Source organism: Artemia sp. Qi Xiang Cuo, chromosome 13, assembly GCF_049724085.1.
Source record: "Artemia sp. Qi Xiang Cuo chromosome 13, ASM4972408v1, whole genome shotgun sequence".
Taxonomy (NCBI): domain Eukaryota; kingdom Metazoa; phylum Arthropoda; class Branchiopoda; order Anostraca; family Artemiidae; genus Artemia; species Artemia sp. Qi Xiang Cuo.
The window spans coordinates 71,448,561-71,474,749 of NC_142806.1; the positions used below are offsets into that span (position 1 = coordinate 71,448,561).

A 26,189-nucleotide genomic window follows, 5' to 3' on the forward strand; every position below is an offset into this window, starting at 1 on the left:
TTTCTGACTCCAGCTGTGGCATGTCCAATAAACGCAGTTTTCAGAAGTCTTTCTACCACTCGTTTCATCTTTTCGGACCAGAATTGGATCCTCATTTGAAGCTCTTTCCTACTTTCTGAGTTTGTGGTTTCGCTAACTCGAAAATATAATAACTGTTGCCAACTTCAGTAAGGGCCATCTTCCGGGAATGGGGTCCAAGAGCTTCGGTAAAAAAAAAAAGGGCGAACTTAGTTCGCCAGAAAAAGAAGTTTTTAACCACTGTATCTCTGAATATATTTCGAAATACATCTGCTATTCCGTCTGCGGATTTCCCAGAAAAGTCAGATTCAATCACCTTCAGAGCCCTTATAATTTCTGCAACTGTTGTTTCATTTCGCACTAAATAAGCGCCTAAGTGCATGGGCAGTTTTGCCGGTTCGCCACTCTCCATGGAAGATGCTACCCAGAAACGAAGCTGATCATGCGTTAGCTTGATGGTAACATTCTTTTTATGTTCAGCAGTTCTGGCGTGGTGCAGTAAAGCGTAAGAGTCATTATGGCAGAAAAGCGATGAATCGAGGATAGAACAGTAGAAAGAGAACAGATCTCCCGGAACGGCTCTACACCCCTCTTTCATTGGTGTCCCATCACATCTTTCTCGTCCAACCAAGTCTCCTTGAATTTGCACTTTCCCATTCTTATTTAAACTGAAACTTCAAACACTAAACCTTAAAAAAAGAAAAGAGGACAGTAGAAAACTATATAGGCAATTACCAGAAATGCATTCAAATAAAAAAGGGCACTAGGGAGTAATCTAATAGTTCAAGAAATGTATGGAAGCTCGAAGTCGTCTACTTTTTGTACTTCCAGCCATTCTCTTGTATTTTTTTTCTCTGTGTGTAAAACTGACAACGAGAAAAGATTTTTTTTAAGTACCTAACTAAGCCAACCGAAGCCTGCCGCCTCCTTGCTTATTGACTCCAGAGGCAAAGGGGATCACTTCTTTTCGTTACTAGTCTGTTTGCTCTATCCAGACAGTAACGTTGCACGCTATGTAGCAACAAGTTTTGTCTTTCATTCTGTCCATAATCTCAATCGAAACAAAAATACTGAAAACCGTATACTCACAGATTTGGTAGCCTTCGGGATACGGAGCTTTAAACCAAAGCAAGAAAAGCGACTTTAGGGACCTCTATCAAACTTAGGGATCAATAGGGACCTTCACTCGAACTTAAGGGACTTTGCGGCAGCCCTACATCAAGTCAATGGCGTAATTTGCTATCGTAATTTCAAAGATGCAAATGAAACTCTTTTTGGGTAATGATACATCGATCATAATTTTGGATTCGGCAGCTTAACTAAGATCAAATCAAACGGTTTTTAAGGGACCTAGTTCTGAACACTACATAAACCTTTATTGTAAATAGGATTGGATTCGAATCGTCCAAAAAAACCATATCAACTGATTAGTAAGTTTTTATGTTAGTTAGTAATGGCAACATTTTACTCTGAATGGGCCTTAATGGTTCCAAATGGAATTATTTGCTCCTTTTTCATTAGTCCCAGGGTTTGGTTCAGCTTTGAAGCCAAAGTTCGGGCAACAACTATGGATGTCTACTACCCTATTTCTTAAATGTAAGTTTAAGCATTAATTGGCTTCCACGTACTTTTTGAGCATATCATTGCTCGTACTAGTTCAGGATCCTCCTCTGAGCCACAAGTTAGCCTTGTTTTGCGTTTCAGTGCTTGTTCCGAATTGTCAGAATTTTCGAGTAGAGCATACCCCTCCCCCTCTCGCTCTCTTTGTCTCTTTTTCTTCTCTATTTGTGAGCTAGCGCCAAATTCTCTCTAATCGTCGAGATTTTCGTTTAGAATTACCTCCCTTCTTCCCCTCTCCCTCTTTGTCTCTTTTTCCCCTCTATTTGTGAGCTAGCGCCAAATTCTCTCGTCAAAATTTGCATTTAGAATTACCTCCCTCCTACCCTCTCTCCTCGCTCTCTTTCTCTCCCTTCTTGTCTGTTTTTGAGCTAGCGTCATATTTGAGTTACGATTCTTTGGCATATAGTAAACGTAAAATCCTATCTTTCCCATTCTCTCACTAATAAGTACAAAACGAAATGGAGTTTTCGTATAAAGAATTATATAATTTTAGAAAGTACAGGAAGAATTCAAAAACCAAGAACTACTTCCTTTATTGATACCACAGCAAATATGCACTTGATTGAGAGTTTAACCTTACCCAGTAGTATATAAGAATTATTAGCCACTTGGAAAACCTACTCTCATCAAGAGGGTTACTCACAACTTACCAGTTCTCATCAAACTACCCTCATCTCGTCTACTATCATCGAGGCGGTTACTGATAACTTGGGTAAGTAAAGTAACTTTAACAAATTACCTATTGAAAGTATTTGTTTCCAAATTTCTTTAAGATAGTATTAAAGAATAGTTTAATCAGCTGTATTCTTTTAAGTAAACATAAGTGAAAATTACGTCCTAAATATAAAGAGCAACTTTTTACAGAACTTCTAAGGGTTTTTACCTTTTCCAAATCTTTAGGGTCTTCTTTATTTCTAGGAGCCAAAGACCTTTCAGTGAACTAGTATTAAAAAACATTTTGAAAAAAGTAAACAAACTAGTACCCTTCACAAATTTTTTTTTGCAGGCTCTTCTAAACGAGAACTACCTACCAAATCGGTATCTTTCCGAATTCAATAAGATATGAAATATCCCCTCTGTGACTGAGCTTCTAAATGACTAATTCCTCCTATTTTCCCCTTCCAGTTCTTTTATTCTTTCCGTTTCTTAATCAGAATGAAGAGGAGTCACATACCGTCCCCCGATAGACAGGATTCCTTGCTTAATTTGTTGACTCTTGTAAACAAAAGGAAAGAAAAGTGCCAAAGAGAGATATTCAAATTGTCAACAACTTCTACATTAAAAAGATAATTAATTCAGAGCTATGACATCTGTCATATTATCTATGACGTACCTGCCACCAACAACTATGTCGTCATCTCATCGTCAAAAAGCGACATAATAGTAATGCCAAAGTCACATCCTAGTCACACCTGTCAAACCTACTGATAGAAAAACACTATTCATGAATGATTTGTGTTTTTAGTTGTTTTAAGCACCTCACTTGTACTACAGAGGTGGGATATTCAAATAATAAAAAACCTGGTTTTTAAAGTCAATCAACAGTAAATCGCTCCCAAGTACACTCAACAAACGCAATAGCTGTATATCTTTCACCAGATTCATCACACAGTTAGGAATTGTATCCCAAGTTCAGAGTGAACCTTCACTCTGATTGGCCGATCATAAAAATCACGCTTGAAAGTTGAACATAAATCAACTTACAAAATTACACAAGACATTTGTTATGCGCAGTAGTCACGCATAACTTTAATTTTGTCCACAAGTGAGACTATACTGTGGCTCAGGCATTACAACGAATTTACAGCAGGGGAAGGGTACAAATTTTTTTTTGAAAAACGCATCAAAATGTCTTTTTATGCATTTTCATTGCGTTTTTACGAGTAGGACAAACATTTCGGGGGGGGGGGGTCAACCCCCCTAGCCCCTATCCTGAATACGACCTTGAGAACAAAAATGTTTTGAACAAAGATATTTTTCTGCTGAAGAAAAGGAATATTGAAAACCCTGTCTTTCATTTCATCTTTTTTTATTGAGAATCGTGGAAAATCTGTCAAATAGTCCAATGGCGAACAAATTCTTTGATTATAAATGAAAAACCACAGGAACAATGACGTCACTTGATCATTTTCATGCCAGGAAGTGTTGTATAAATTGGAATAGCTTTTAATGAATCTTTACAAAGAGCAAAATAATTGCAAAAAAAAAGAATAATAATAAATATATCGAGAAGAACAAGAAGATTTTAAATTCTAATCACTAACATTGCTTACAACAAGAGATTCCACAAAAAAATACATACTCTTGAGAATACTATATCATCTTGTCTAAAATAAGAATATATTGATCTTTCCAAATCATGTCGCAAAAACTAATTCTGGCCTTCACATGCTTAATGTTGCAAAAAACTAATTCTGGCTTTCACATGCTTAATCCTACCAGCAGAAAGTTTCAAAGCGTCGCACACAAATAATTGGGCTGTTTTGGTTGAGACGCCTAGGTTTTGGTTCAACTACAGACACGTCGCTAATCTCCTTTCTATTTATAGAAGTGTCAAACGTCTAGGAATACCTGACAGCCAAATAATCTTGATGATGGCTGAGTACATAGCCGGTAACCCTCGAAATCCAAGGCCTGCAACTGTCTAACAATGCAAAACAACATACCAATGTTTATGGATAAGAAATAGAAGTTGATTACCGTGGACAAGGGGTTAAAGTTGACAACTTTGTTCGAGTGTTAACTGGAAGACTTCCTCCCGAAACCCCCTAAATCGAAACAACCGTTGACAGATGAAGGCAGTAATATACTGGTTTACATGACTGGACACGGCGGTGATGGTTTCTTATAATTCCAAGACAGGGAAGAGCTGACAGATATAAAAATTGCAAATGCCTTTAGGGAGATGTGGCAAAATAGACGATACAACGAAATACTCTTTATTATTGACACCTGTCAGGCAGCTTCCATGTTTCAAAAATTATCCTCACCAAATATATTGGCCATAGGTAGTAGCCTAATAGGAGAAGATTCCCTGTCTCATCACCTGGATCCAGCTATTTGTGTGCACATTATAGACCAATACACGTATTACGCCTTTGAATTACTCAAGAGTGTGACCCAAGACAGCGACAAGCGAATGTCAGAATTTCTTAAAATATGCCCGGCAAAGCATTGCCATTCAACAACTGGAATAAGGTTTGATCTTTATCAGCGTGATCCTCAAGACGTTAAAATAACAGAATTTTTCGGCTCAATTAGGCCTACTGAAGAATATTCCCTTGATACAGCATTACTAAAATTTCATAAAAATACCACAACAGTTCCCCTGAAATTCGAACAGAGGTCTGTTATCAAAATCCAATCATCATCCGGGAAGTATAAGTATGGTAATCAATTATCATTTCCAAAAAGGCGTGAATCGTTGGAAGAGCATATCATTTTCCCCACCAATCACTCCTCTAAAAACAATCACGTGATCTCATTACCTGAGTCACATATATCTTCGGAGAATTGTCACACTCTGTCACTAGGTTCTTGACAGTCAAAGTGAGTACACGTTTTAATTTCTGATGGTAAGCAAGTATTACATACAGTTTCAAGACACTGCATACAGTCATTAGCTTTCATTTAAAGGTGACAGATTTCATAGGTCAATTGGTAAGTCTGCCCTGTTTTGTCTTACAATTTGAGGGTCGAGTTAAGATTTTTAGAACAAATTTCATCCAAATTCCATATTCACCTCTCAAAAGATTTTTTTTGCCCTACTCGCAAAAAAATGAACAAAATAAACAAATTTTTGATGCGTTTTAAAAGTTGTTTTATTGTAACCCACCCCATAGAATCCTGGATGCGTCCTAGAAAACAACATATTTAAATTCATCAGCAGGCCGGTTAAATAAAATAAAACTAGTCTTACGGTTGGAGGGCCGAGTTAAAATTTTCAGGAGAACTTCATTCATTTTATTTGGGGGGGGGGGGCTTACGAAGTCCCTTTATCAAAATTATGTAATCATCCCAGGAGTTTCGATACGGTAACAATTATTGTTTCAAAAAAAGTGTAAACAGTTAAAAAGGCTCGTTATTTTCTATCACATTCAATTGTCGTAAACTTTCAAAGCCTATCTCTCTTATTCGTTTCATTTCTTTCTTTGCATACTTCATTCACAGGAACGGACATCCAGCCATCCCTGCCTCACCGACTGAAACTTTGCGACAACATGGTGGATTATTTACTTCAGAGTACCATATTTATTGTAATTATGAAGACAACGATACGGCAGTGTATACAGTCCACAGTTTATAGACAGTAAGCTTATCGCAGATAATTTCTGGTCTTCGGTCTCGGAGCGAACAAAAAGCTCCTCCCAGTTGTTTCTGCCTTAGCGGATTAGTCTGTTATCGTCAATCACTGAGGAATGGTTACCAAGTGCATTATTCGTAATAGCGGGTTTCCACTTGTTTCGTGTCCAAGAGAAATCTGACTTGTCTACCCGCGAAAAGATCTGATAACGCCTATGTTTCTATCTGCAAAAACGTTCTCCGGAGCACTCGCACCCCTATCCGGGTTTTTATAATGGGAGAGATAGAGAATGATCATACTGCTAATTCTATAAACTGTGATACAGTCCAACCTAGTTATTTTTTTTTTTTTTTTTTTTTTTTTTTTTTTTTTTTTTACATAGGTAGTAAGAAATTTCATATAATGTACACAAATTTTCCTAACTAAAAGACGTACTCTATTTATCAACTGTTTCGTCATATCATTGTCGAAACTATTGAACAATATCACCAGAATAAAACTTATTTTTTTTGCCCGAGTCGTGAAAACGTAACGAAAATTCCTATAAACAAATTTTTTATGCGCATTTAAAAGTTTTTTTTTTATAGTAACACACCCCCGCACAAAATCCTGGATGCACCCATGAACACAACATATGTAAATTCTTCAGTAGACTGGATAAATAACAAACACTGGATAAAAAACTAGCCGAAAACCTGACGGTACCTAAAGACTCTTATGCTTGCATAAACTGCGAGGGAATTATAATTAGACAAGGAATAAAATATCAGATTACCCTATTTCATATCCCTTATGTTTAAATTTTACAAGTTCCCCCTGCAAGTTTATATGTTATTTTCTACCCTTTTACAACAGTAATATTCCAGCGTAAAACGACCATTTTGACACAAAACGACCATTTGCGAAAACAGGTAAATTTTCGTATTTTTAGTAGGTTCTGATGATTTTCTAAGAAAAAATCTAAATAATATGATAATTCTAGCTCGAAGAAAGGAAAGATTTGAAACTAATGAACCCAACCATTAAGTATCTTATCCTCTCAGTGCAAATCACAGCTATGGGGTTGTCGTAAATAGCATGCTTCACAGCGATCACAAACTTTAACTGGGGCTCTGGGGTGGTGTGATGCTCTGAGAGGGGGGGCAGCAGTCAAAAAGGAGGAGTGTTATATCTGCACTTGTACATCGAGTGACACATTTTTTAGTTACTAATTAATATTAGTTTGCCTTCCTATGTTCTCACGGCCTTCATATGGCCCAAAGGATGCAGTAATTATCAAGCCTTCTAGGATCGTGACGTGCCACCTCTAAGAAAATATAACTAAGGACGGGTCGTCCACTCGAGGGACATTGCAACTAATAAAGTATTAAATGAAGCTTAAAGTCTATGCTATGAAAAAAAATATGTTGTTTAATTTGGCCATCGACATAATTTACGGGTATTCAGGAACGGCACAGTTACTCAGTTTTATTTTGGAAATTCGTAAATATTTCTAGCGAGTAGTAATTCTTCTTTTCTTTCTAACCGTGGCGATATTAACCTGTCAATAAAATCTAATTTATATAAAAAAAAGACTTACTTTGTAATTGTACCATCTATATCACTAATTACTACTTTATCGTCCCAACGCCAGAGGTAGATGTGACATGTACATCTTGTTGTACCCTGATAGGCAGTGGTAACACTAAACTGAACTTCATTGGAACCTTCAACCAGATTTAGCTTGGCTATCTGATCTGATGTTAAACGCAGGGATTTCTTACACTTCTCCTTCCGAGGGGGCTCTTCTGAGGTAGGTATTTCTTCTGAGGGTGTTATTTGTTCAGTCGACGCAATTATTTTCGTTTCAACAATAGCCCTCAAATTACAAACAATTAAATATTCCATCAGTTACAAAGAATAATACTTTTGAATTCTAATTTTACATAATAAATGAGTAGCTCCCCTTTAACGGACAAAAAAAGAGAATGAAGGAAGGAGAAAAAGGAGAATGAAGGAGAAAAAGGAGAATGAAGGAGTAAAAGAAGAATGGCGGAGAAAAAGGAGAATGAAGGAGAAAAGGGAGAATTAAGTGAAAGCAAGAGTCCCAAATACTGGAGCTTAAATTGTGGCGGGAAGTAAACTGACATTTAAGTGGAAAGAACAATTTAGTACGAGCAATGAAGAACAACGATTTTTCAATTAAAATATCATTCAAAAATATTTAATGACGTTGCACCAGCCTATTCCGTGGATACATTTTTTACTACTTTTAATTATGATTCCGATCATACAAGGAATTCAGATAACCTAGCAAATGAAAAGAATAACACAGCATGAAATATATCGTGAGTTTAATCTTCTGCAGTATGTATCACATAGAGAAAAGCTTGAAGAAATTTGGTCAACCTAGTGGAGAAAATGGTTTGCCACCAAGGTTACCGGATTTAATCGAGTGGAGGCCCCACCGAAAGTAGACAATGTCTGTAAAACCCCTAATAATAGTTGTTTAGCAAATTGATCAAAATTTGTTCAGTTCTCTAATCTGAGATAACTACCCGCTGTCCGTGAAAAAGATCGATAGGTATGTGACGTAGCTGAATCATGCTCCAAAAACGTTGAAATCAACAACAACAACATCTTTTGCAGTAGTCTCCCCGACACCCCTAGGGGCTCTGACTTTATCAAAATTACAGGTAAAAAAGTTTGTCCTTAGTCAAGATGCAGGGTTATGAAGGATCCTTTGTGAATATTATATAGTATTATACTTCAAACTAATTAAAGTAGTAGATTGATATGTTATTTTTGTCATATTTGAAAAGGCGTCATAACATCTAACCGTCAGGAGCACTAACGTCATTTCGTCTACAAAATCCGTCATAAAATGGACACAAAAATCCGTCAGAACCACTAACCGTCATAACATCTAAAATTTTAAAACTTTAGTTTTTGGGGTTTAGGAGGGAAAGGTACCTAGGTTAGGGTAGGTTACGTATTTAATATATGCTATGCTTTACCCCCACCCCCCTGATGTGCAAATATATAGCCAAAATTTGTTTCTAAGCTATTATATACTTATTACTATTATATAAACTTGTAAATTTTTTTTAGATGATATGACGGTTAGTGCTTGTGACGGTTAGTCGAAATGGTAGCACCCCTTTGAAAATTGGAGGCAAAAATAAACAAAGTCTTGAAATAACTCTTTGTTCTTCTTATTCCTAGTAAATAAATAGAGATACGATAAAATAATGTGCATAGCCCCTTTGGTAGTTTATAAGAATGCACTAAGAATTAGTAAACAATTTTACAACTTTCGATTTTCATTCACTTCGCGAATGAAAGAAATAGTAACAAAAACACATAGAAAACAATAGTCTATATGGATCCGTAGCAAACCGTTGCTCGCTCATACTCTGTTTCATCTGCTAAATGCGTGAACCGACTTTTCACTGCATTTACAGACATAAGTATATTCTGTAAAAGTAAGGATTTTCAGGAACCCAAAGAAAAAAAAAATATGTTGGACTACGAACACTAAACATAATTTTGGGAGTAAATTTTAATTTTATGGTCCATCTGTTTTTTTTTATCATTGGTTTTGTTAACTTATGCGTTGTGTTGTGAATTAATGGAAATATAGGAAACAGAGTGAGAGTGGGTTACTTGTGGATATAATTGTTTAGATTTTTGTTGTTTTATTCTTTTTTGTTGTCTTATTTTCATGTTGGTGATTATGTGACTTAACTAATTAATTGAGCCACTGCGCACAGGTCATTTGACCTTCTAGTAGCGGCTATGTTTATTGAATTGATTTTTATTGTGATTTGATAAAAAATATAGGCTTTTTATCAAATAATTTATCAAATAAATTTGATAAAAAATATATCAAACAATCTGGCGACCGTTCTGCTCAATGTTTAGTTTAACCAAGTATTTTGTAAGAACTTTTATCTGTGTTCTTTGTGACTATTGTGTGACGAGTAAAGAGTTTCTAAGAAAATTTTAGATATCAAACATCTAATCATTTTACACAATGTCTTTCGTGTTTACAGAAAGTACATTCAGGTTGTTTAGGTCTTTCATTTCAGAGTTCAAACCCATTCCTTTCGACGAGCTGCCACGACCATACGCTACCATCAAGCTGAACATCAAGGCCTAGAGTTATACCAGCCATAAACCACAAATCAGCTATAAGCACAGTATCTAGGATATGAGCAAAAGATGACCGAACCTAACTAAAAAAAAGTTACACCAGTATTATTACTATGTTTGTTTTGTTTTTTACTACATTTAAGTAGACTATTGTTCATAAGATTAAGAGATATGCAACAAAACCTCTTATTTGAACCCCCTACCTCGTAGATTTTACCCATTGCGGAGGGGGCTGGGGGGGGGGGTCAAAACTTGAAAATAATTGCAGTATAAAGCCGAAGATTTGAAATCGTCCAGAATGTGAATTCTTTAGACCATCTACGTGATGGAGGGGGGGGGGAGGGAGGTCCACCATTCCAAAGTAGAAAGGTATAAGATGAGTTTTATAACGACTTTTTGTGTAAAATTAACGTAAAACTCCATTTTAAATTGTTTTATGCATTTTTAACGCAATATAATCCCTTATTTTTAGTCTATTTTTTTTTAATCTTTCATACAAAAACACGTGTCTCAGATCCTATTGTTGTTGATCAAGTAAATAAATGAAACCGTACTGTTCAGTCACCGATTCCTTTTCTTTAGGCTCAAAAGATTGCCCTTCTTGTCTATCTTCAACGATGTCCAAGCTCTCCTTTTTTATTAGTTGTTCCTTGCCCGGTTCAATTATTTTCTGTAAAAAAGAATGATTTTTGTTAGCTGATATTTTTCATGAATTCAATGACAAATCTGATTAAAATAACTTTTTGACTTTTAACTATATGAATTTTGACTTGAATATACAGTTTTACTTTAAATAAAATAACTTTTGAAAAACAGCTTTATAAATAACTTTTCAAAGGTTAAAGAGATCAGTTTAAAAAAAAAAAAAATATCGGCAGGTAAATCGGGGCTTCTCAATAAACAATCACTGTTTATATATAATATCCAAAATTACTTTGTAATCTGTAAATTAGAGGTCAGTTTGTTACGAAAACTGAGAAAAAGATAAAAAATAATAAGGAAAATAAAACAAGAAAGAAAACCAAATCAAACGAAATCTTACATGAGCATAAAAAAAGTAGAAAAGAGTAAATCCAGAAAAAAAGAAAGATGAAATACTGGAGAGTATGCAAGAGGTAAATAAAAGCACTAAGTACTACGCAAAGTAAAAACAATGTTAGACGAGAACAAAGAAAAAAAGAAAAAAAGGGAAATTACAAGAAATTAGGAAGCTTGAGCCCAGAAGATCAATACTTTTGAAGCTTTCAGCTTCATTCCGATCAGCTTATGGTGAAAATTTACCTATATATGTGTGTGTCTATAGTTTTTGTCAAAATCTATTCTTAAAAGTCAAAGGTAATTTATGAGAAAATAATTAATTAACGAAGCCAGAGGCAGTATCCCCCCCCCCCCCCAAATAAAAATCTCGATTTTTCAGAATTTTGTAATAACCTTAATTTACGCAATTGGTAAATGTCCACAGAAGAATAAAAGCAAAGAAGTATCCAATCAGTATAAAAGAATAAGCCTTGTTTCGTTTCGCAGCGGGGAGATCGATTTGAAACTTTCAGGAAAAGATGTTTTGGGTGATAAGGGAAGGAAGACTTATGGCTTTATGTTTCGGGGAATGGGGCAAAAAGTTTTTTCTCCAATCTTCAAACGAGTATTCTCTACAATTTTTTTATTATTTTTTATGCATGTCGTACAACACACTCTTTCGCTAGTTTCTCATGTTTTTCACATTGAGCAAGTCCTTATTTTTTCAATTTATTTTCCTTCTTATGTTTTTGTAACAAATTAAATGAAAAGTTAGCTGTCTTGTTTCACTGAATAGCCGGTGGATAGAAGCACTTGTATTGCTTGATTTTCCTTTACCATTTTTATATTGAGACAAATCGACCGAAAATGAGAAGCGAAAAATCTATCCGTTGGAAAAACATCGTGCTACCCAAATTAGATACAGACTCAACGAGAGAGGGAACTTAAGGTAACCTTATTTTAGATAAAATTCGATAAGTTTATGACAAATAAAAACAAAATTAAAATCTTGATTTCAGAGTTTCTAGACATTTATAGCAATTTCTTGTCCATATATTTCGTCAATTTTTGTACCCCCCCCCCCCACCCACAAAAAATGAAATCATGTACATTTATCTAACCCTAATGGTTTGAAGGCCTTTCGCTTGGTGTAGCCCCTCCGTACTAACTCGATCAAATTAAACCAAACTGTTTTACCTCCATCTCGACTTTCTTTGCCAAAGTTGTTTCTGAATTCAACTTTTTCGTTTCAGCGGCTCGACTCCAAGGAAACCATGACCGAGATCTCTGCTGCTCTATTTTCTTCTTTTCTTCTCTAGGTTTTGTCATATTTTCATAGACTAGATTGTCAATCACGCTCTGAAAAGACAGAAATAGTAAATAAAATTCATGCGTACAGGAGGAGTATGGGCGACTCCAATTAGAACGTTGCGGATCCGTGATGTTACTGGGGAGCTTTCGAAGGAGTTTCATCCCCTTTATCACGGAACACCTTAACAAGTCTTAGCTTCTTCCACGAAATAAAAGCGTGCCTTTTTCCACTTGTAGTTTCAATTATGGCCTCTTCTTATATTACCCGTTATTGTTTTTTTTTTCTTTTTATGACGCCATATAGGCTTTATCACCCTTGACGTTGAAATATTGAATTTTTCATTGTTAACTCACTGCCTTTTTTTTAAGTGCCTCTAGGACTTTGTATCTTGCTTAATGTTGCCACATTTCTTTTTCTTTTTAACTGTTCTTTCTTTTTTGTTTGAGACTTGAAAATACGAACTCGGCCCATCAAGATTTATGATAGATTCATTTTGCTTAATAAATCTTATCTTATCTGGATTTGTTTTCATCACCATAATGATCATGAGCCCTTTTAGGCAGAGGTTTCTGAAAATTAGTTCCTCAGACGCCTAGTGGCGTATAGGCCAGCAACGGTTGTCCTCTACGACGGACGAACCAGAGCCCAAGACTACAGCTTTTTGAGGGAAGCCAGTCGCGATCTGCTGTCTACCACTCTTCCGGAGGCCCAAAAGACGTCAGTACCAAACTTTGGAAAAAGTCACCCCTACCTTATTCGAGTCACGCGATTCTAGTATTGTTACTTCTTAGTCAGACTTCGTCAGTTATTTGTCATTGCTTTTTGAAAGGCCTGATTTTTGCGTTAGACACTCTAAATATCTGTTTTAGGGAGCTTCCAGCAAAAATTCCGGGATAAGCTTCCTGAAGTATGAGCAAATGCAGACACTAAGGTTTAAACAGAGTTCTGTGTCAAACTGTTGGACACCCATGGAAATCCTCTGATCTGACGTCTAAATGTGTCTTTGAATTCCTTAAAAGTGCTGACAACTCATTGCAATACCAAGCTACGTGAGGCTGACAGAGTTGCAAATTTTCCTACTAAATCCCAGTATGTTCTTCTTCTTCTTTTATGCTTGTATACAATAATATAATTTATAAAAGATTGCACAATTACATGATCATATTGTTGCAAATTGCTAAACAAACAGACTGGTTGAAAATCTTTGGCTGAATATTCAATAAAAAAAAAGTTTTAACAAAAAAGTGTCCTTTTAAATCAGCACAATAAATCAGAAGTCACAAATATATTTGTTACAAGAATTTTTTTCCATCCTATCAACTTGATTAGCACAGTAATTTTTCTTATTAATGTTATGAAAAATAAAACACATTGTACGAAATGTATATCTTTTTCAGCAAAGCGCGAATGACACCGCTGTGACTACTACTGAGGTATTTAATATTTCTCAAATGCGGATTTGAATTTCGAATTTGACATGAAACAATTCTTTCTCTAGAAATATTTCAAAATTATTTCTAAACAATTAATTTTGAATAATGATGATGCAAACTGTGGTATGAATTGACAACTAGTCCTAGTCATAAGGAGACATGTTGAGAAAATAATTCGTACTTTATAATATATATAATGATCCTAGTTAACATATTATTCAAGGGGAGAACCTTTATCCTCCCTTCTTTCCTCTTGTTTCCTTATTTTTCTAACTTAAAAGGAAAAAAAAACTGGAAAAAGCCATGCTTCCAATAAAACGTTTTATATGTTTGAAATTTGTGCTATAAATTATTTCATAGATGGCGTTCGTCTCGGCCGTTCTAGTTTCATTTTTTAATATTTTTTTTTTTTAATACGGTTCTAAGACATTCAAGAATATCTTAGAACCTATATTTTAACAGAGTATGTACCCCCACCCCCCTAATGTGAAAATATGTACCCAAAATTCCATACTGAATCTAAATATAACCTTCGTTTGCATTACAAATGAATGTTACTCCTACCCCCATGATTTTCAAATATATACCCTAATTTGGATTTATTTAGGGATTGGGGTAAAGTTCATTTGGTTATATTTAGATTCAGAATGCAATTTTGGCTATATATTTGAACATTGGGGGGGGGGGGGTGCGGGTATATACTCTGTTAATATATAGGTTCTAAGATACTCATGAATGTCTTAAAAAAAAAAAAAAAACGAAACAAGAACGGCCGAGACGAACGCAATCTATAAAAAAAATTTATAGCACAAATTTCAAACATATAAAACGTTTTATTGGAAGCTTATAAAACGTTTTTTTTTTGGTAGTTCATATACCCTGCTATAAATTTTTGGAACTGGAACTGGAAGCACGGCTTTTTCCTTTTTTTTAAGTTGGAAAAAAAAAGGAAAAAAGAGGAAAGAGGCGAGGATAAAGGTTCTCCCCTTTGATAATATGTTAAGTAGGATCATTATACATATTATAAAGTAAGAACAGTTTTCTTAACATGTCTCCTTATGACTAGGACTAGTTGTAAATTTATACCAAAACTGAAGGCGAAAAAGAAATTCTGATACCATACACGGAATCAGCATATTAAAGCAACATTGTATTAAAACCACACCCATGTTGGCCTTTTCCATATGCACCGCTACTACTACTGGCAACTCATCCCAGCACCAAGCTGCCCGAGGGTAACACAGATACGCAAACTCCTTCTCCGTCGCAATATACTTCAAACTTCCCCTATGAAATCCCTATTATTTTAAATCATTTTTATCATTTCTTTGTATCCCCTTCGAGTGACAATGTGCTCATTATTTGGCGACGGATAGATTGCAAGAAGCAGAACTTTTGATAGCCTATAATCATCTAGTCTAGGAAAATTCCCCTAACCACCTGAACTGTTTTTTCATTATAGCCCATGTTCTTTCGACAGCTTACTGTTCAATATTTATTGTTCTCGTCACTTAAAATTACGATTTCACTAATTATAAATAATTTAACCGACTTGTTTTTTTTTAATTCAATGTTCGAACCTATTTTCATACCCCGACAAGGACACCCAACTCATCTGTACAATTCTACTTCTGCATCACATCATTAAAGTCTAACAGACTTAAATATACGACAGTCTTTGCAACGTTCCTTAAGGCAAACTCCATCAAAATAATCAGTTTTAAGAGGGATAAGACACAACCCTGGTGAACTCCTGATTTCAAAATGAGGCAACAACTCACCTTGCCTTCCAGCCTTTTGATATTTGATATATATATACCTTATTTCAATTTGACTTGTACAGCTTATTTCGATATGGTTTTCAGTCCCCATTCAAACAGCCCAAAGAATCATGTTTCAGTCAGCATAGCACTGACGTGCCCCTTTTCTGTATTTTCGCATTTTCTACAGTTACAAAAACCGCAATATTCTCTTAAAACCTTAACTACAAACTTTTTTACTCTAATAAACACCACTCTGCTAAGAAATTAACTCTCTAAAGAAATCAAGTTATTGCCTCCTTAATTACTACACCCAAATCTATTACCTTTCTTACCAAGGGTTTTAGTTAAGATTTTCTGAAAATCATTAGATACTGCGTCTTTATGAAAACACATTCATAATTTTCAGCATTTTACATCTAATTCGTAAATATCTAAGTCCAAAACTCATTTACTATACTATCACACAGTTCGCAGTAACGAACTGCAAGTAAGGAGCGACTCGGTCCAATAGTAATCGGAACTCTAAAAAAAAGAATGTTGTTAATAATTAGTACATTAAACGTAGATAATTTCGGAGACCACACTGCCTTTCCATGACGATAAATAAAAGTTCAAATAGGGATAAAATCCTTTTAATAGACAGTGATGATGATAACAGTGATAGAAATTCACAAAAATACCAGATATGTCGGTCACATATGCAGTGACCGTCATCAGTAGTAAAACTAAACTGGTATTTTTGTGAATTTCTATCACTGTTATCATCATCACTGTCTATTAAAAGGTTTTATCCCTATTTGAACTTTTATTTATAGTACGTTAAAGCAATGGGGTTTTTATGCCAATTCCAAATGTATAAAAATCACTAAGTTTACTGTTACCCATCAGAACATACGAGGCAATTTTGAGTTTTATTGCCAGAAGAAAGATCATGCATCCGTGTTTATTTTGTTTGTCTTCTTTTTTTTTCTTTTCTTTTTTCCAGGGATGACCGTGTGAAAACAATGGTCTTGAAAGATCAATTGAGGACACATTCGATCCAGAACTAAAAGTTCTAGTGCCATTTTTACGTGACCAAAAGATTGGAGAGCAGCTAGCCTCAACAGACCCCCCTTATCCTCAAAGATATCCAATCAGGATTTAGAGATATCCATTTGGTTCAGCATAATTGAAAGGTCCAATAAATACGCCTCTTGGGATGAAATAACCACTCACAGCCCCTGAGGAGAGGGCTGAGTTATGCGATTTGCTTGTTCTTCATATTTAGTATTTATTATTGGAAAGTATACGAAAATCTTTCGATGGGGGGGGGGGGGATTTTCCGGCACGAGTTGTAAACCAATCAGGAATTTTTACAACTGATAGTAAGGAGAAAGATTATAACTTAAAATGACCAGAAATTATTCCGTATATGAAAGGGGTACCCCCTCCTTAGTCCCTCTTTCTTTCCGCTAAAGTTTGACTATTTGTCACAATTCTTTAAAAAAGACTCCTGAAACACAAGGACCCTTGAATTTGAATATGAAGTATTTTTAAAGAATTTTAAGAATTTAGTGTAAAAAGCGAGGGTTCAGGAAGGAGCAGCCTCCCCTCAAATACAGAAAAATCATTTTACGTTTTAATGCTGCTCTTTACTTTCGGCTGATTTTTTTGTATTCAATCAGCACATGAACAATTATTATTTTTAGTTCTTTTAATGTAGTCTCAAAAGCATCTTTAGTGAAAGGCTTTCCTTTATTTCCGTATGATTTAATGGGGATTAGAAGAGAAAGATAAATTGATATTTAATGGATTATCAAGTATATAATTGGCCGATTCGTTTCGCATATGAGGGGGACGGCCCCTTTGTTGGCCTTCACTCTTTACGCTAGTTTCAGAGTTCTTAAAAAAAACTTCTCATTCAAATTCAACGGCTCTTATATCTGAGCAGTCCTTCTAAAGGAATTGTGATAAATAGTCAAATTTTAGCGGAAAGAGTTGAGGAATGGACAGAACCTCTTATGTACGGAATAATTTCTGTTCGTTTCAAGTTTTAATGTTGCTCCTTGCTTTCAGTTGAAAAAACATGTTTTTTTTACATTTAATTTCTGACCATTTTTCAAATCATGCCAGGCAATCTCCTCCGCCCGTACAATTTTTGTTGGAAAATTCCCCCCGATGGAAACTCCCCCAAACAAATATCCGTATGTTTCCTAATAACAAGTACTATATGCAAAGTATGGGCAAACTGCATAAGTCACGGCCCTTTCTCCATGGGGGCTGTGGGGCGCCACATAATTCCCAGATGTGTAATTACTGGATCTTTCAACTATGCCGAATCAATTGGACATCTCGAAATTTTTATCATATCTACGGGGAAAAAAACATCCGTGATATTTCTTTTGGCAAAATATACAAATTCTACATTTTAGTAGATAGGAGCTTGAAGTCTTTACAGTAGGGTTCTCTGATGTGCTGAACCGGATGGCATGATTTTAATTAAGATCGCTTGACTTTTTGGGGGTGTTTCCCTTTTTTTGGAAATCAGGCAAATTTTCTCAGCCTCATAGCTTCTGCTGGGTAACAGTAAACTTAATAATTTTGTTTACAATCGGAATCAGTATACAAAGCCATATCTTTTGATGAATCCACTGTTATCAAATCCTCTTTTTTAGAGTTTCGGTTTCTATTAGGCAAGAGTCGCTCCTTACTCACAGTTCGATACAACGAACTGTGGTAAACTAGCAAAAAAAAACTCTTCAGTTTCTTATGGTGTTAAATACAGTATATGTCAGAGAGGTAATTTAGGGGGAGGTAAAGGTGGACAAATTTTCCCAGACCAAGTGAAAATGACATTGAAAAATGAGCCATATCGTACCACAAATGCAAAGAAATACTGAGAAAACTGACCCCTTTCTCTAAATTATTCTGACTTATCTTGGCTTTGACAAGATTTTTAAAAGAAACTAAATTTCAGCTGGAGGGGAGGGGCAAACTCGGGTCTGGGAGGGAAGGGGAACTGGGATCTGGAGGGGGAAGTTGCCCTCTGCCCCATAGAAAATTACGCCCCTGTATATGTCAACAAATTCATAATGTTTAGACCATTAGTTTAGGAGTACATCGCACATATATACACATATACAACGTAATATACTCTTATATTTTCTTCTATACTTTCCATACAACTCATCCATTTTAGGGCCTTTCGAAATGCTATATATATATATATATATATATATATATATATATATATATATATATATATATATATATATATATATATATATATATATATATATATATATATATATATATATATATATATATATATATATATATATATATATATATATATATATATATATATATATATATATATATATATATATATATATATATATATATATATATATATATATATATATATATATATATATATATATATATATATATATTAGGAAAAATAAGGCTCATGCATTTACCTGTGGCAGAGATCTATTGAATGAGATCCAACTCATAATTATAGGAAGTGCAGTGGCTCGATTGTAGTACTTCGAACCAATGCGCATCACAAGGGCAGGGTTGTCAATAACTTTTGGGTTTTCAGCTAAATCATCAAAACTAACTATCGACTGTAGGAAAAGATCTTCTGGTGGCTCGTCGTAATCATCTAATCCACCACATAAGGACAATTCAATGGTCTGTCTATAAAGGTAAGAAAGGAAAATTGATTAAACTAGATATCACGATTCGTCTTTTGACTTTAAAATTAAATACGGAATAATTTCTGTTCGTTTTAAGTTTTAACGTCGCTCCTTACTTTCATTTAAAAAAAAAACTTTTTTTTTAACTGAAAGTAAGGAGCGACGTTAAAATTTAAAAAGAACAGAAATTATTCCGTATATGAAAGGGGCTGCCCCCTCTTCAACCCCTCGCTCTTTACGCTAAAGTTTTTTATTGTTTAAAAAAAAGTTGTGAGACAGACTCAAAATTTAGCGTAAAGAAGGAGAGATTGAGGAGGGGGGCGCCCTTTCATATACGGAATAATTTCTGTTCGTTTTAAGTTTTAATGTCGCTCCTTACTTTCAGATAAAAAAAACTTCTTTTTTTTATTTAATTTCTGAGCATTTATAAGTTAATGCAGCTTTAATTTTGGGTCACCATACATAAATAATTAAAACAAAACTTGCATATTAATTTTACTTTTTTTGGCTAAATGGCCTTCTCGAAATTTTTGGTCTGGAGTAACTTTCGAATTAACTTACGTAACGAACTTCTATATTCGTATTTTTGTATTACATATATTAGGGGGTTCACCCCCTAGTCAATACCTCGCTCTTCTAGCTAAGTTCAAATTTTGTTCCAATTCTTTAAGAATGGCCCCTTAATCACAAAGGCCGTTAATTAGAATAAATAGCTCGGGTGAAAGTACAATAAAAAACTTTAGCACAAAGAGAGATGTACTGATAGGTGAGCGAAACCAACAACATACTCAATAATATTTGCTCAGTTAAAATCTTGACTTTGCTCTTTAATTTTAGTTGAAAAAAATGTTTTTTTATTATTTAATTTCTGATCGTTTTTTTAATAATGCTGGGAAATCCGGCACCCCCTTCATAGCAATGTCCCTTCCCCAATAAAAACTTCGTCCATGAAAAGATACTCCCGCGTAACACCCAAAAAAATATTTTTGTCTCTAATTACTGGGAATAAAAAGATTTCCATTACTGAACATATTTACCCCTAGAAACAATAATAAACTCTCTATTTTAATGAATAAAAAAGCCCGATAGCGTCCCTAAGGCACTCCAGACCAACACTATAATTAAAGAACAAATTTTTTTGATGTGAACTGTCCTAGGAGGTTCTGATCCATGGACGCAGCAGTATGGTTTGTTGATGAAGCAATTCAGATTAAATTTGCTTCGATAACATTGGCAGATCTCTAATAATTTCAGGATTTTCCAAGTCAGATCTTGAAACCACGTTAGAAAAGACCATTTGAGCAAAGGAAATGGACAACACTTACGTGATCTCACTTCATGTATCCACGCATCCAGCTTAAATATATTTTCTATACAGGGGTTTTACTGGGTGTAATCTGTAGTATACAATAATATTAAAAGTTAAAAAAAAGAAAAAGATGATGTGTTGCAGATTTCAACTGCAGCCTAATTTTCACCTCCCCCCCTTCCTTATTATTCTCGTTTTTTCGTCAGTTATTACGTTTTCATTGTAATAATAACATAATTAATGAAAATACCATTTTAATAATGGAATTAAGGTCTGAAACATTATCGTTTTATTTCTTATGATTTAAAAATCAGGCTACCTCGAAAACAACAATAGAAGAATTTATGACGATAGAAATGCGGTTTTTGACAGTGAACTGTAATACAATGAATTCTAGTGAGGATGGGCCTAATTTAGAACAGCACGAGTGGAGAACGTTCAACGTCATGTAAATGCTTCTTTGCTTCACCGTTAGTCGACATTGATATCTATCATCTTCAAGAAGTAGTTTCGGTACTTACGTGTTATAGTGACCATACCAAAGAAGTGAAGTTAGGTTAATCCTAATGAAATAAACCAAAATATGATGAAAATATAATAGTTCAGAAGTAAATTTATTGAAAATACAACGGAGAATTATGGAAAGCAGGCCGCCCAGAACGCATTATATTAAATACCTAACCACCTCTATATATTAAATATTTAATCAAAATCTCCAAGTGGATACATAAAACCGGTTTCATTACAGATCAAGAACAAAGTGTGGTCGCTATAACACGTAAGTATCACATTTTCTTACAGTCAAGATGCAATAGCAAGTTAGCTTTACCCCGGTACATAGTCGCCAATTTGTCTTAAAAATAAGATAGGCATGTACGGATTGGAATGAAGAAAATCCAGAAAGGAAAATGAGTTATTACGTTTTCATTGTAATAATAGACTTAGACTTAGGTCCTCCTACGACTGGGGGCGTATAAGGCAGCAACAGTGGTTCGCCACGACGACCTGTCCTGAGCCTTCAACCATAGCTCCTCCAACGAGGACCTCGCCAGCTTCGCCTCCTTCATTAGCGACCTGCCAAGGGTCATTTTCGGTCTCCCTGATTTGCGGAGACCGGGGGGGTGTCCAACACCATGCGTCGTGCGGCAGCCTTCCTTCCCCCATTCGCACCATATGCCTCCAATACCTCCATCATCGCTGTCTAATGAGATCAAGGGTGGGGGTATAACTTATCATGCGATAGATTTCATCATTTTGTATTCTTTCCGTCCAATGTATATTTAGGATAGACCTTAGCCAATTATTGTCGAATACCTGGAGTCGTTGTTCTTGCTGAGGAGTGATGCTCCAAGTTTCACAACCGTACGTAAGGACAGAGACCCCATTGCTATTATAAATTTAAAGCTTTAACTTCTGGGAATATTTATTATTTCTCCAAACATTTCTAAGGTAGCTGAAAGCAGACCCAGCCAATGTTATTCGGCACAGTATTTCTCTTTCGGAATTGGCATCTTGCGTAAGAATGCTGCCGAGATACTTGAACTCTCTCACTTCCTCAATTTCCTCATTGTTAACCAAAAGTCCTTCGGCTAAGTCAGGTATGACTGCATTAGACATTGATTTGGTCTTGTTAGCATTTATGGAGAGTCCGACAGCATTTGCCATACGACCGAGTTCATTAATGTTGCGTTGCATATCTTCTGGGTCGTGGGTAATAAGTGCAACATCGTCAGCAAAATCACCATCATTGAGTTCTCTCAGTGGATTTAATTGTAGACCGCCACTAAAACTGCATCCAATGAGAACAAAATCTATCACTATGGAAAACAGTAATGGTGATAGAATGCAGCCCTGCCTTGCACCTGACTGAAAAGAAAACCATTCCGTTAGGCCACCCTCTATCTGTACTGCGCACATGATATCATGATATAGCGCTTTAATTATATTTACAATTTTGGTCGGAATTCCATAATGCACTAAAATCTTCCACATGGTTCCGCGATGTATCGAGTCGAAGACTTTGAGAAAATCTATAAATTATTATTATTGTAATAATAACATAATTAATGAGAATACCATTTTAATGGTCACTCAAAGACATAGTTATTGTATTTTTCGACAATGTTGAACAAAATGGCTCTCAAAATTTTGATCGGATGACTTTGGGAAAAAAATGAGCGTGGGAGGGGGCCTAGTTGCCCACCATTTTTTCTTGTCGCTTAAGAAGGGCAATAGAAATTTTAATTTCTGTTCAAATGAGCCCTCCCGCGATATTCTAGGACCACTGGGTCGATACAATCACCCCTCGAAAAAAAAATAAAAAAAACACGCAACCGTAATTTTTCTTCTGGAAAAAAAATACAGAATTCCTCATTTTTGCATATATGAGCTTGAAACTTATATAGTAAATTTCTCTGATACGATGAATCCGATGTTGTGATCTTTATTAGGGTTCTATGACTTTTTGGGGGTTTCTCCCTTTTTTTTCGAAAATAAGGCAAATTTTCTCAGGCGCGTAACTTTTGATCGGTAAGACTAAACTTGATGAAACTTATGTATTTAAAACCAGCATAAAATTTGATTATTTTGATGTACGAGCTATCTATTGGTATCAAAATTCTGTTTTTTAGAGTTTCGGTTACCATTGAGCCGGGTCGCTCCTTACTTACACTTCGTTACCACGAACTGTTTGATAGAAATATATTTTCATATCTACCTATTATTTTTGTATTTTGAATATAATTTCTGTCATGTTATTATAATTTCAAGTTATAATAAATATACATGAATAAAGTTATTCTAATATTATTTTATATTGTAAAAATATATTTTTTTTAATTTATGCTCTCTAAATTTCTATATTTTTATGCTTTTTTGCCAAATATTCTCATGTTTGACTATTATTTTTACATTTTTTATATTCTTAAATTATAATAGACATACGAGATATACTTGTATATAAAATATAGTTATTTTTTTATTGTATTTTTATTGTATATTTTTTTTTAATTCATGTTCCATAAATTTCTATTCTTTTATGCTATTGGGCCGAATATTTTTATGTTATATATTAGTTTTACATTTTATGCAGCCAAATGTTCAAAAAACATAACTTTGACAGAATTCATATATTTATTGATGTTTCATAAGGTTTAATTGAAAGTGTTTGCGGGAATCATATGTACCACATACGATTTAATTGAATGAGTCTCCGACAAAAGACAAAATTCCACAAACAAAATAGGGCCCTTAAACAATAATTTGGCCCTTAACAACATTTACTTTATCACTTGTAATACTTATAGCAAATACGGGTCTTTGACCTAACAAAGAAATAAAATACCAAGTTCTCTCTTTCTCTTCTGCCTACAGAGATATGCATTCAGTTTAATAGGTGATTATCACACATTATCAGAAAAGAATAAAAGACAAAAATCCCCCAGGGCCATTGCTGACATACAAGGAGTCGAACCGACGTTCCAATTGCTGGGTATTTTTTACAGGGACAAGTAGCAAGCCTGTCACCCAACCTTGCTTTAGCTGTGATTGGTCCCTGGGCCACGCATTGCCAAGCAGAGAATGTGCTACCACAACCGTTCGCATATGAACCAAAACATGGGAAATAATTTCAAAGAAGAATTATTAGTAGAAATTATTTACAATAATATTCATAATTATCCATGCTGATAGACGATCTAGGCTTATGAATAATTTGTGAGTCTCATCCAGGGTTTTCAAGGCCACTTTATTTTAAGGCGTTTTCAAACTGGCCAGAAGTGTGCCCGAGATGGCAGCGTTCTGAAAGACTATTGACGTAAAACGACATGTCCCATATTATTCGAAGAAACGACTTGGGGTTATATATCAGCGTTTAAAGGTCCAGAAGAGACTGCTATGCCACTAGACATGATTCATGCCACGTCCTTGTCATGTCATGTGGCCTTTTTTATGCTGAAAATGAAAGCGACTGTTGGAATGATAGGGTTTGGCCCTTCAGCCAAGAAGTGCAATGAGAGGTTGGGGGCCAGCCATCCTGTGCTTTCACATATCCTTCCTGTTTATGAGTCACTTAGCTAGGAAAATATCAATGAAGAGGTGACTTCCTCTGCTAGTAGTATTTTTGAATGATTTTTTTGCGCATGATCAATGCCTAATATTCAATCAGTTTCATGTATCATTAAATGTTTTCTGTGTCTCGAAGTTCTTTCTATCTTTTATTTTGTATCTCATTATTCTTAATTATCTTACCTGGTTATTACGCCACAAGATTAACAGAAGAATACTTCTGAAGATGTTAACCATTTCCATTCGAATATTTATCAGCTCCTTCCTTAGCCTGATTATAGGGCTTGTAAGTCACAACCAATAGCAGGTCTTGATCATTTTTATATACAAAATGTAGATAAGAAATTACTACAACTAAAGAAAAAAATATGTGATACAATTTAACAATTAGGCAAATTTGTGGATAATGATTGACTTAATAAAATATATGAAAATCTGCTAAACCTGGACAAATGTGATAAATGCATTACCAAGTAAAACATGTAGAAAAAATTTGTGAAATAATTTAACATTAGGTTGTTGATAATAATTGAGTTAGTAAAACCCATAAAAACCTGCCAATCATGGATAAATATGAAAAAAAAATACAAATTGAAAAAAAGAGGATACATAAAAAGCGTACCTCGACATAAAAGGGTCTCTTCCTTCTTCTAAATCGCTTTCAATCCCATGCCTATCCGGATAACCATAAATAGTGTTAGGAGAATTTGGAAGGGATAGTCCATGACCTGACTCAACATCATCGTCTTTAGGTTGAACTAAAAGCAAATGTACGTGGTAAATAACCAAGTATATTAAAAATGTAAAATATCTTTTTGATATACTTGGACAAAAAAAAAAAATGTTTGTTATGCAATATAATCATGCAAAGTATTTTTTTTAATACGGTAAACCCTTGGCTAAGCTGAATCTCAGGAGATTGAAACATTTCTCGGCTATACCTTTATATATACAATATTCTTATACAATAAATGCTTATGTAACCTATCGAAAACGATGCTATTAGAAAAAGGAAACGATATATAAAAACTAGTTTGAGAACCAAACTATTTTGTAAGTTCTATTGCATAATCGTGTCTTGCAAAATTATGCTCGGCGCTTTTTTCAGGGAATTCAGATCAAACTAACGATATAAAGCAAAATTATTAGACTAAGAAAATAATACAAAAAAGAAAATAAAAAAAAAAGAAAAAAGAAATCTTTATATTCTTTACTTATAGGGCTGTCAACTGAAGAATGGTCTGTTTACTGGTATTATGCCATACGCGTGTTTTATTGACACAGATGTTATTGAGCTTTAGAGTTAGAGTTATGTTGGTCGCCATTTAGGAGTTATGTATCACGTTCCTAAAACATTTACGTTTTTTATCTTTTTTTGGGGGGAAAACCTTGCTTGATCTATTCAGGAAGGCAAACACAGAGAGACCCAAAATCGATGTCCAATTCCAATGTGTCATACCTGTTTTATTATTGTTTCGAGTTTTCAATACTTAGTTCACCACATAATAAACACGTTTTTGTGTACATTGTAG

The 26,189-nt window shown here is 34.8% G+C and overlaps 1 protein-coding gene and 1 pseudogene across 6 annotated transcripts in view; one reads left to right on the forward strand and one right to left on the reverse strand.

Annotated features, from left to right (window-relative positions):
- Positions 1-26,189, reverse strand: part of Lpin (phosphatidate phosphatase LPIN) — a 162,964-nt gene that overhangs the window by 16,784 nt on the left and 119,991 nt on the right. For 5 of the 6 annotated variants that reach the window (XM_089099293.1, XM_089099287.1, XM_089099290.1 and 2 more), the window contains 5 exons: positions 25,280-25,415; positions 19,062-19,284; positions 12,290-12,451; positions 10,630-10,745; positions 7,521-7,799 (listed from right to left, as the gene is read on the reverse strand). In XM_089099293.1, coding sequence (XP_088955419.1) covers positions 7,521-7,799; positions 10,630-10,745; positions 12,290-12,451; positions 19,062-19,284; positions 25,280-25,415 — 916 coding nt within the window. The remainder of the gene's footprint in view (positions 1-7,520; positions 7,800-10,629; positions 10,746-12,289; positions 12,452-19,061; positions 19,285-25,279; positions 25,416-26,189) is intronic. The other variant, XM_089099291.1, reaches the window with a different exon arrangement.
- LOC148945618 (putative GPI-anchor transamidase pseudogene) lies at positions 1,512-5,179 on the forward strand (annotated as a pseudogene).